The 12351-nt window shown below is 42.8% G+C and overlaps 1 protein-coding gene across 9 annotated transcripts in view; it reads left to right on the top strand.

Moving 5' to 3' along the window:
* The window catches only part of SLC37A3 (solute carrier family 37 member 3), a 77006-nt gene that overhangs the window by 46645 nt on the left and 18010 nt on the right, over positions 1–12351 (top strand). For all 9 annotated transcript variants that reach the window (XM_074315284.1, XM_074315283.1, XM_074315282.1 and 6 more), the window contains 5 exons: positions 347–430; positions 2570–2715; positions 6971–7067; positions 9282–9366; positions 10345–10523. In XM_074315284.1, the coding sequence (XP_074171385.1) occupies positions 347–430; positions 2570–2715; positions 6971–7067; positions 9282–9366; positions 10345–10523 (591 nt within the window). The remainder of the gene's footprint in view (positions 1–346; positions 431–2569; positions 2716–6970; positions 7068–9281; positions 9367–10344; positions 10524–12351) is intronic.

Consider the following 12351-nt stretch of genomic DNA (forward strand, 5'->3'; position numbering starts at 1 on the left):
AGCTCTAACCACCTGAGCCACCGGGCTGACCCTGTACTTGCTTTATGGAAATGATTCGTGCTTTTTTTTTTTCCCCCTCCTTTTTTTCAGTCTCCCTTTTGGCAGTTAGGGGATCAAGTAGGACATAAGATGCACTGAACCACAAGGTGTTCACAGTATGGTGTGCAGAAGCCCATGTCATTTCATGAAACGTTGGTGAAACTGACATAGACAGCTAGCCGAGTCATGAGGATGAGATTTAATTTTAAATAACTGCAGTGTATTGTTTGCCTGACGGGCTTTGTAGTGGTATTCAGAGCTAGAAAATTAAAATAAAATAAAATAAAATAAAATGTTTTGGTTTTAGGGCCTTTTCATCAGCGGAATTGTTGGGGATCGGCTTAATTTACGATGGGTTCTGTCTTTTGGCATGTGCTCTTCTGCATTAGTGGTAAGTTTGAAAGTTTTAAAAAAATTATTATTATTGTAATTGTTGTTGTCAGGTATTTTAGAATCCAAGGAATCGCCCTACTTCTGTATGTAGAAGAGAATAGTAAAAGTAATCTTCAGTGTTTGAATCCCTTGTCTGTCTCTTCCATTGGGGGAGTCTTTTTAAAGTACAGTTTGGATCACACCCCTTCCTTGATTCTCAGTCACCAACAAAGTCAAAGCATCAATAGCATGGCATTTAGTGCTCTCTAGAACCCGGGCCCTGCCACCTTTACAGTCACATGTGCCACTGTGCTTCACCGCTCTGCTTGGCCAAACGAAACTACTTTCCGTGGGTGTAACACACCCGGTTCCTTTCTACCTCACCACTGTTCCTGCTGTTCTGCCTGCCTCGGATGTCCCCTTTTTTCAGCTCTCCATAGTCTCACTCAATGTCTCCTTCAGGTCCCTGGCTGATGACACTTCCTTCTTAATGCCTTTCTTTACTGACCCCCTCCTGAAGTCCTCATTCCCTCTTCTGAGCTCCATGCCTGCATTTCCTTGAGGACACGTATGTTGCCTGCCGCTTGCCTCTTTATGTCTGTGCCAGTGTTGCTTCCCTAGCAGGCGGGAAGCACAGGGGTGAGGATCACAGACATCCCGAGCCTGCGCTGCCTGGGTGTCAGTCCCTGCGCTGCAAGTTCCTAACTGTGATTTCTCAGTGCGTCAGCTTAATCCTTTGGATCCCTCCTCCTGGGCTGTGTGTGGTGAGGCCGAGTGAGCTGCTGTGTGGCAGGCATTAGGGACAGAGCCGAGGCACCGTGAGTGCTAGGCAGGGCGAGAGCCATAGCTGAGTCTTTATTCGCTGACGTGGGTCTAGCGAGGAATGTTTGTTGATTGAACTCAAGCGTGGAGTTTAGGCTCTGTTTTATTACTTTTTTTTCAATGTCTGCCATTTGTGTACAGGGAAAAGTGTTTCTTTTCATTGAAATTTTAGAGACTGAAGCACTTCATTTATTCACAAGCTGCCCACCTACCCCTGTATACATACTATTTTTAAACCTGTTTTAAAATATATTTTTAAAAAATATTTTTGGGAAAATTTGAGTATATACATAAACTCACCTGTTTTAGCATATAGTTCTGAATTTTGACAAATGCGTGCAGTTGTATATAACGACCACCTGTCTTCCCCCAGCCTCTGGCAACCACTGACCGTTTTTCTGTCCTTACAGCTTTGCTTATTCCAGAATGTCACGTAACTGGAATCATACAGTATTACACAAACCCATGCCAGATATCCCCAAAAGAGACTTCAACTACAAATAAAATGTCCACTCGGGCAACAGTCCCAGAAAAAAGCTGTCACATGAATGCTACTAAGTTACTGAGCCGACCCCCAATTGCTCTGATTCACTTGGTAGCTGCAGTGACAGTGATGGCTGGCGCTTCCCGTCCCCACCACGTGCCGGGCACTGTTCCAACTGAAATTACCCGCATGAACTCAGTGCCCACACTGTGCTGCACACACGTAGGCCCGAGGAAGAGGAAATGGAAGTAAATACAGGTGGCCCTTGAACAACACGGGGTGGGTGTGCGCAGATCCACTTACACACGGAGTGTTTTCAGTAAATTCTGTAAATATATTTTCTCTTCCTTATGACTTTCTTAATAAGGTTTTCTTTTCTCTAACTTCGTTGTAAGAATACAGTATATAATACATATAACATGCAAAATATGTGTTAATCGACTTTATGGTATTGGTAAGAGTTCCGGTCAGCAGCCGGCTATGAGTAGTTAAGTTTTGGGGGAGTCAGAAGTTACACGTGGATTTTTTACTGTGTGGGGGTCAGCACCCTTAGTCCCCGGTGTCGTTCACGGGTCAGCTGTAGCTAAGAAATGAAATCGGTGATCATGAATGAGTTTTATGCAGTTTGATGTCTTTGCCTCTTTGGCTGGGGGGGTTGAGTGGGGCCTCAGTCACTCAGGGCTGCTCTGAGTAGAGGCATCTGAAGAGTCAGCCACACGTGTCTCAGGCCTAGACATTGCACGTCCCCTTCCTGTCACCTCTTCACGCAGAAGCAGAAGTGTGCGTGGCGGTCGGTTGCGTGTACTGTGTCCATGTGGATGTCACATGTCCCCTTTTCTTTCCTTCTCTAAGGTGTTTGTCTTTGGCACGGTCACAGAATGGCTGCATTTCTACAACAAGTGGCTGTACTGCTGCCTGTGGATAGTGAACGGCCTGCTACAGTCCACGGGTTGGCCCTGTGTGGTCGCTGTCATGGGCAACTGGTTTGGGAAAGCCGGGTATGCTGCTTCCTTCCTCTAACTTCTCTTTTTAAGTAGGTTTAACAGGTGACTTGTCAGCTAACTTGATCCCTTCAACAGTACCCACACCCTCCCTCTATTTTAGAAAGTGAGACTGGTTCAGGGAGAGGTTTCGTGTTCAAGTCCATTGGCCATGGTGTGGACCGTGGTGATGATCTAGCCCAATGCAGCACGTTCGTAACACTCTCCTGACCATGGTCAGGGTTGAGTGTGGGGAAGGCAGCACGTCTCAGTTTTCTCTTTGCTCTTCTCCTTAGAGAACGTAAATACCTCACGTTCCATCCCATCGTGCATCTTCCTGTGTGGGTTTTGTCTCCCTTCCCCTTTTTTGAGACTCAAAGATGTGTTTAACATTCTTACAGTAAAGATACGGAAACTGAGACCAAAAGGGGTCCATGGGACTTGCCGAAGGTCGCATAACAAAGGCTCTAATGAGCTGCAGGTGAAGAATGCCATGCTTGGGGCCTTAGTTAAATTGGACATTGTCTCCCCCAAACCTTTCAGTCATCATTAGGTTGCATTTCAGTTTGTGTGTGTGGTGAGGCCAAGGTGGAGGATAGGCACGTGCTAAAGTATCTTTTCAGCCACCAGGAAGAAGCGCCATGTTTAATTTGCAGGATGGAAAGAACTGGGCTTTGTTGTTTATCATTGTGATACTCCCATTTGAGGAATAGTGTTAATTTGGATTTCTATTCTTTTTCGTAAATATTTATGTGTTGTGAGATACACATACATTTCATCGACAGCTCATTTTTATTGTGGCCAGTGTGTTGCCCACCAGACGTTGTCTACCCAGCACGGTGATCATTGCATGCTCTGACTCCTCTGGGTTTTCCAGCTTCCCCAGTTTCACAATGGGGAGTAATGACACTTGCTGGCTAATGGTCGGTAACGTTGTGAAAGTTCACCTATAAAACGTCTTGCGGTTATAATAAGCACCACTTAATGAGAGTGCTCTGATTATATTTCAGTGTGCTAGTGACTTCTATTTCATTCTAACTCTAGCATCACTGGTTTAACAGAATTGATTTTAAGAGCCGTCAGTTCTCCTATGATACTTTTCGGGGTTTTTTTGTTGTCGTTGTATTTTTTTTTGGTGTAGGTGATGCCATCTCTCGTGTGCTGTTTATTTTTACTAAGATTTTTTTTAAGGTAATTTTTTTCCATTCATGATTTTTGAAAATTATACAAAGGCTACTTGTTTACTGTATACAAACCTGGTGATATAAATGAGCAAAGAAAAATAAAGGCAAAACCACCTGAAATCCTAGCACTTAAAGATAATTACTTTGACATGTATCGTTTTGAGATAATTCTTATCTGAGCTTTTATAAATTGAATGACCTTGGGTATTTGATAGCAGTGACTGGGCAGGCTGACCACTTTGTTATTTCTGTGGATCAGTTACAAAGAAAAAAAATTCCAGAAAGCCGTTATGGATTCCTTCTGAAAGTAAGGCAGTTTGTTTTTAATCATATAACATTAATAAGTAAAATTAATCATGTACTGCTTGAGACACAGTTACTTTTCTTCTGAAACATAACAATAAACTACAAAGTACCAATGAAACTATGACAATTGAAAATCACAGTTATTTTCAGCCAGTTTATTCTAAAAGCCCGTCTCTGGCCAGCAAGTGATTTTCAGAGCCTGGCCTTCTGACCTTTTCCTCCAGGACCCTCTAGGTAGATTTTGTGTATTTTAGAGGATTGGGGCATTTTAGCCCTGGGGAGGGACATTGAGATTACTTCGTTTAAATCATTTGTTCACCAGGTGAAAAAAGTTGGGGCCCAGGGGAATTAAATGGTCTACTGAGGATCGTGGTCCCAAAAAGCTGTTACCTTGGATGAGTGATGCCCCTTCTCCTGGTTGTCAGGGTCAGAGTGTGTTGAAACAAATTGAGGCTAGGTAGCACCAAACACTTGTGTAGTAGCACCAAGCGTTTTCATGTATGTCACTGCACTCAAACCTCCAAGGAGCATAGCTTTTCCCAGTGGAGAACACTGAGCCTTTCTTAGCTGTGACTTGCGTGAGATCACACAGCTGGAAGTAGCAGCCCTCTGTCTTGAGGAGGTTATAAAAATGTTTCAAGAGCTAGAAAACCTAGATCTAACACTGTGTTATTAGTATGTATCAAATAGATAAAATACAAGTTTGAACTTAAAAACAATTATCCCCCCTTTTTTTTTTATTGGGGAAGGGAACAGGACTTTATTGGGGAACAGTGTGTATTTCCAGGCCTTTTTTCCAAGTCAAGTTGTTGTCCTTTCAATCTTAGTTGTGGAGGGTGCCATTCAGCTTCAAGTTGTCCTTTCAGTCTTAGTTGTGGAGGGCGCAGCTCAGCTCCAGGTCCAGTTGTCGTTACTAGTTGCAGGGGGCACAGCCCACCATCCCTTGCGGGACTCGAGGAGTTGAACTGGCAACCCTTGTGGGAATCGGACCAGCAGCCTTCAGAGTTAGGATCATGAAGCTCCAACCGCCTGCGCCACCGGGCCGGCCCAATTATCTTTTTTTAACCCATTTTTCTTCCACCAGCCCTACGGCCATTGCCTGTATTCAGGACTAATCATTTTCTCCAGGACTGTTGTAAATGCTAGTATCCCTTCCATCAGACTTGTTGTCTATCCATCCATTTTTTTCCCTCCCTTCTTCCGCCTCCCACCGCCACTCCCCACTCCGGTTCAAGCTGTTGTTTCTCAGTCTAGTTGTGTGGAACACAGCTCCCTGGCCCATGCTGGTATTAGGAGCCTTGCGCTTCCCCCCCAGCTGAGGCAGTTGGTCGTCGCTCGGCTGCTCACGTGGGCTGCCGGCCGCTCCTAACAGCACACGGTAGCGCACGGCAGCACACAGCAGCCCACAGCAGCTCACGCCTATATCCGGCTACTCACAGCAGCCCAGCTCCAGGGAGAGCCGTTATTCACAATCTTAGCTTTAGAGGGCGCAGCTCACTGGCCCATGTGGGAATTGAACCAGCGACCTAGGTGCTAGGAGTACAGCACTCCAACCACCTGAGCCACCAGGCTGGCCCCTCTACCCGTCCATTTTTTTTTTTTTTTTTTAGTGGCTTTATTGAGATACACAATAAGCTGCACGTTTACAATGTACCATTTGATAGGTTTGGGCATGCATCCACCCATAAAACCATCATCACAGTTAAGATAATGGATCTATCCATCACCCCCAAAAGTTTCCTGTGCCACTTGGTAATTCCTAGCCCCACCCCTCCCAACACCACCCCCCTCCCTCCCATTGCCATCTCTAGGCAACTACTGATCTGCTTTCTGTCACTGTAGATTAATGAGAATTTCCTAAAATTTGACATAAATGGAATCATACAGTATGTACTCTTTCTTGTTTGTCTTTCACTCAGCATAATTAATTTCAGATTCATGTTGTGTATTGATAGTTCATTCCTTTTTATAGCTGAATAGTAATCCATTGTACCACACTTTATTGATCTGTTCACCTGTTGACGAACATTTGGGTTTCCAATGTGGGGGCTATTACAGGTAAAGCTACTGTGAACATTTGTGTACAAATCCTTGTATGGACATGTGCTTTCAGTTATTTCCCTTGGACAAATACCTTGGAGTAGAATGGCTGGGTCATGTGGTAGGTGTGTGTATATCTTTTTAAGAAACTGGCCATCTCTTCCAAGTGGTGGTGCCATTTTCCATTCCCACCAGCACAGTGTAAGGTGCTAGCTGCTGTATGTCTTTGCCAACACTTGGTGTGCTCTCGTCCTTTCTGATTTTATCTATTCTAGTAGCTGTGTCGGGATCCTCGTTGTGGTTTTAATTGCATTTCCCTAATGTCTGATGATGTTGAGCCTCTTTTCTTGATGTTGAGCCTCGTTTTATTTTGAGATGATTGTAGAATCACACTTTTTAACATTTAATTGCATTGTCTGTATTCATATTACTAAGTTTTGAGAGTCTCTGTATTCCAGATACAAGTCTTTTTATCAGATAAGTGATATGCAGATGTTTTCTCCCAATCTGTGGCTTGTCCTTTTACATTCTCTTAATAGTGTCTTTTGATGAGCCCCAAATGAAACTTTAGTAGAATAAAATCTTAGAAAAGAGCTGATGTAATGCCAGTTTGGGTGTACTTAAAGAATCTTAAAATGGAATGTTGATTCTTTGTAATGTGATCCTTCATTGTTTTGGCCATTTTGTATTGAACTGCAAATGGAACCTTTTCTGATTCGATTGTCTTTTGTTCTCCACCTTAGACGAGGAGTTGTTTTTGGTCTCTGGAGTGCCTGCGCTTCCGTGGGCAATATTTTGGGAGCATGCCTAGCTTCTTCTGTCCTGCAGTATGGTTATGAGGTAGGTATTTCTTTCTAGCTTTATCTCAAGTATATGAATGAATGAATGAATAAATAAATTTATATATTTATATTTAGGAAATAATATATTTAGGAAATAATACTGTGGCCATTTAAAACCAACTTGAGCTGTGTCTGGGTAGGGCAAAGCTTGTGTTAAAAATCAGCAAACTTTTGATAAATTCAAACACATAGAAACATTATTCCTGGAAAAACACCCATGTCGAAAGATAAATCATCAACTGGGAAAAAATGTTTGCAACTTGTGTTACAGATAAAGAGCCGATCTTCCTAATATATAAAGAGTGCCCACAAATTGATAAGAAAAAGACCAAAAACACAGAAGAAGATAAAGGATTTGAACGGGTAGCTGATGAAAAGAAAATAGAAATGGCTTGTAAACGTGAAAAGAAATTCCACTTCACTCTTTTTCTTTTTTTTTTTTTTTAACCTGTGTTCTTTTATTTAATTTATTGGGGTGACAATTGTTAGTAAAATTACATAGATTTCAGGTGTGCACTTCACTCTTAACTTCATTCATTCCATTTATATTTACTAAGCTTTTCTATGTACCCCTAGGCGTAGAGAATAGACACTGGTCCAAAGGGACAAAAATCGCTGCCCTTGTGGAACTTAGGTGTTAGTCAGAGGAGAAATGCAAATTAAAACTACACTGCAAAAAAGAAGCTACACTGCATATTCATTAGATGCGTAAAAATCCAGAAGTTTGATAACGTGTTTATGAAGCAATAGGCATCTGCAGTTGGGAAAGTAAATGGCCCTCTTGGCGTCAGTATGAGACCGCCTGTCAAAATCATGACGGCTCAGCCAGGGCAGTTCCGCCTCCAGGGATTAATCCTACAGGTGAACATACTTCAACCCGCACAGAGTGATGTGTCTGCGAGGTTATTTCAGCATTGTTTGTCACAGCAAAACGTCGACAAATGTCAACCCAAAGGGACGTAGTTAAGCTATGACACACCTGCTTATTCAGTGGCATGTGTGCAGCTGTGGAGTAGAATTGGGCAGCTCTCTCTGTCCTGACAGGGAAAGAGCTCAGTGGTATAAAGTGAAGAAAGAAGGACGTACAGTGGTGTGTGTTGACTGCTGCCATTCGTGTACAGTGGAGAAGGAAAGAGTATATATTTGTATTGGCCTGTATGTTTCCAGAGCAATCTCTGGAAAGTAAAGATGAAATAACAATGGCTTCATGTCGGGAAAATGAGGGTTGACTGGACAGGAGAAGGGGTGGGAGGCAGAATTTTCACTCTACCTCTACTTTGTGTTGCTTGAGTTATGTGAATGTGTTGCCTCTTCAGAAACCTAAATAATTAAAAGTAGGTCAGTTTAAAAAAGTAGATGAAGTTTTAAACAGCTCTCTGAGGAGTTTTAGTCGAGTTAGGGTCGATGAGAAGTCCTTCCTTTGTCACAGTCACCTTCGTTGTAGGCGTCTTAGCTTCATATCTGGGTTGTGCTGATTGGTTCAGATGGGAATTTCGGTTCACCCGATGTGATGCTCTCAGATTTGTTTTCAGAAAACACTGATTTTGTCACTGACTTGTTTAAAAATTTAGATGATCCACATCAGGCCCCATAGTCTGTTACATAAAACTCAGCTCTGCAGCCTGGCGTTTCAGCCTTTCATCTTGGTATCACCTGTCCAAGTGTTACATTCCCTGCTGCCTCATTCCCACCTGTGCCTTTGCTTGAAAGATGGTCAGTACTTTGATGGTCAGCTCTTCCTTGAAGCTGCTTTCAGCTTTGAAGTGTAGCTACTTCAGCTTCTTTAGCTGTTTCCTTCTTCTGAATTCCTATACGCGGCTCTTACTAAGACTGGGCCTTCTCATTCATTCAGCTACATGCTGCCTATGTTATTGTTTTGTTCATTGTTTGATCCCCTCAACTGGGTAGGATCTCTTCGAGGGGCAGATACTGTGTCTTATGGGAGGCTGTGGGTGTAAAGAAAGATTTTGGAGCTAGTCCTGATTTCACAATCATTATAGTACCACTCAGTGTGCAGGGGACCTTTATTACCCTCTCAGCCTCATGGAAAAGTTCATGAGGAAACCCAGCTCAGTCCTGGCAGAGACTAAGCACTCGGCACTCATTCTCTTCCTGGTCTCCCAGTCCTCCCGCCCCTTCCCTCACCCAACCCCACATGTGCCTCTCACGAACATCCCAGATGTGTAAGAAGCACCTTCCGTCTCTCCTCCAGTATGCCTTTCTGGTGACGGCGGCTGTGCAGTTTGCTGGTGGCGTCGTCATCTTCTTTGGACTCCTGGTGTCACCAGAGGAAATTGGTGAGGACAACCTGTTGCTTCTGTTCAGAACGTCTTACTATTAATGGGCGAAGAGAAATCTGAGGCCAGGATTGTCAGTGTCTTTTTTCCTGGGAGAACTAGGAGTTCTTTTCAGTGAATTAAGGAGCAGGATTGTTGTTTATGTTCCGTGTCCGGCTAAGCCTGACACAGCTACACTTGTTTGAGGGAGTGAGGCTCACCTTTTATAGATTCAGGGAAAACTTAACATTTGCACATGAGTTTTATAATAGAGACACTGGTTAAAAATTAGCATGGATGTGTTTCTTTCATTTTTTTTTAAAAGTTTTTTATTGGGGCATATTAGGGAACGGTATATTTCTCCAGGGCCCATCAGCTCCAAGTTGCTGTCCTTCAATCTAGCTGTGGAGGGCGCAGCTCAGCTCCAAGTCCAATCGCTTTTTTCAATCTTTAGTTGCAGGGGGCACAGCCCACCTTTCCATGTGGGAATTGAACCAGCAACCTTGTTGTTGAAAGCTCTGCTCTAACCAACTGAGCCATCCGGCCGCCCCTAGCATGGATGTGTTTCTAATTTCACTTCTTAAGACTGATTTCCTTTTTCATAAAAGTAATTTAGTGTGATACTTATCTGTGGTTACATGTAGAATATGTACCAGCGAAACCACAGAAACAAATAGATGTACAATTCTGGCTTTTGAGTATTAAAGAGACATGCCCATTTAATAGTATGTAATTATTATTATTATTTGTATATAGGAGAGATAGTGTGATTTAGTTGAAAAAGTATTGATTTGAAGCCAGATAAAGTAGAATTAGAGTCCTGGGTTTGTTATATGACCTTAATAGACCTTAGTTGACCTTGGCCTCTGAACCTTGTTGCTTCTTCTATAAAATGGAAATAAAAATAATACCGACCCTGTAAGTACTGGCACATGGCAAAGCACAGTGTCAAGCACCGAGAAGTCGCTTTATAAATGGTGGCTTTTATTATCGTTTTAGGTCTCCCAGGTATTGAGGCGGAAGAAAATTTTGAAGAAGACTCGCATAGGCCGTTAATTAATGGTGCTGAAAATGAAGATGAATATGAGCCTAATTATTCAGTCCAAGAAGGCGGTGCTGTCACCCAAGTCAAGGCAATAAGCTTTCACCAGGCTTGTTGCCTTCCTGGAGTTATACCGGTAAGGAGCTTTCAACTCTTACCATAGCCAGTGAGATACTGTAGCCCGGAGCTGAACTCTGGGACTCATTTTAAGCACTTAGCTTCTCTTTGGTATTTTATTTTAGAAATATATGTTCAGAGGAATATTGGATAGTGCCCCTTAGCTTATTTTTAGAGTGGCATCACTTGAAATTTTATCTGATATCTAACACAGGGGCCAGCAGACCTTGTCTGTGAAGAGCCAGATAGTAAATATTTTCAGCTTTGGCAAGGCCGTACAGTCTGCCACTTAACTCTAGAGCAAAAGAAACTAGACAACATGGAATGAATGGGCATGGCCAGATTTGGCCTTGAGCCCCAGTTTGCTGACCCTGTGATAGTATTCCAGTAAGAAGGCAAAGTTGGTATTTTTAAATATATACTTTTTGGCCTGTTGCAGTATTACAGAGTTATAACTAAGAGGGGTTTTGAATGGGCCATTAAGTCTGCCTTATTTGCTGATATTTTAGGAAGAAACCATGTTTGCCCTTTTATTAAAAGATCCAGAGCAGAATACTCCACAGTATTTCTTGGTAATGCATTCCAGTGTTTCCACAACCTTTACAGTCAGGAGAACTTTCTAACGTCTAAACTAAATCCCTTCTGCTGCAGTTTTTCTGTCTTGGTGTTTCGGGCGCTGTAGCGCGGGAGTGGAAGTTAAGAGGCCTAGGTTATGTTTCCAGCTTACCCACTAACTCTCTGTGAGGCCTGGGGTAAGTCACTCAGCCCGTCCTGTGTCTCAGCTCCCCTTCCCATGAATAGAAAGTATACCATCTTCCCTGGGGTCCGGGTCATTGGGTTATTGTATCATGAACATGTACTTGTCTTTGTTTCTTGTTCAATGGTGGTGCTTTCTGAATGTAACCCCTGAGCTAGATTCAGAGTCTGCAGATTGTCATATCTGGTACTTTTCAGTTCCTTCTGCCTATGCTCCCAAGCCAACTAAGAGAACTGCCATTTGCAAACAGATAGTTAAGTAGGAGTTAAAAATGTAAGTTCCCATGACTCTTCAACCAAAAGATGATGTATAGTGCAAGCGAAATGCAAGTTCCTTTCGGCCTCTTCTTATGCTAATGATTAGTTTTGTTTTGTTTTTAAACTAGTTATTAAAATATTCTGCTGGTAACAGTTTAATGTCTGAGACAGAACTTAAATTTGTTGTGACTGAATCTGGAATCTGTTGCTCTTCCTTGGTATTTCACAAGCTATTGTTCGCTGACATGGGCAGGGACGTAATGGAAACCTAGTTAATTTAATTCCTTTGTCTTTGTAGCAGGCTGTCTGGACAAAATGCACTCATGATTGGGACTTGGCTCTCTGGGGGGTGGCTGTTGCCCGGCCAGCAAAGCTGTTTTAAAGCAAGTGATACCTAGGGAATAACGGCAGCTCCAGGGAAAAGAACATACTAGCCAGACCCCCTTTGAAGTCAGTCTCTCTGTTCCTCCCCCTTTTTCCTTTGATGCCAAATGTCAGGATGTCCTGGTAATAATGTGTTGAATACAGGAGACTTAGCGCCAGTGCTGTCTTAAGGCAGCTGCAACTTTTATTCCTCAAAGCAGAACCACAAGGCCCAGGACATTCACCTTCTTTCATTTCTGAATCACCAAAGATACTCTGCTTTTCCACTGGGTGTGGGAATGTGAAGCTTGAAGGAACTATAATGTAAACGTAGTTTTAATGTTGATGCTTTTCTTAGATCTTGAAACTATAGTTGAGTCGTGTTGTTCTCCATCGTTCATAAGATTAACTTTGCAGGCAATAGAAGAACCAACATAGTTTGGCTGCTTACGATAAAAGCTGTGATGTTT

The sequence above is a fragment of the Rhinolophus sinicus genome, linkage group LG11 (assembly GCF_036562045.2).
Source record: "Rhinolophus sinicus isolate RSC01 linkage group LG11, ASM3656204v1, whole genome shotgun sequence".
NCBI classification, from domain to species: Eukaryota; Metazoa; Chordata; class Mammalia; order Chiroptera; family Rhinolophidae; genus Rhinolophus; species Rhinolophus sinicus.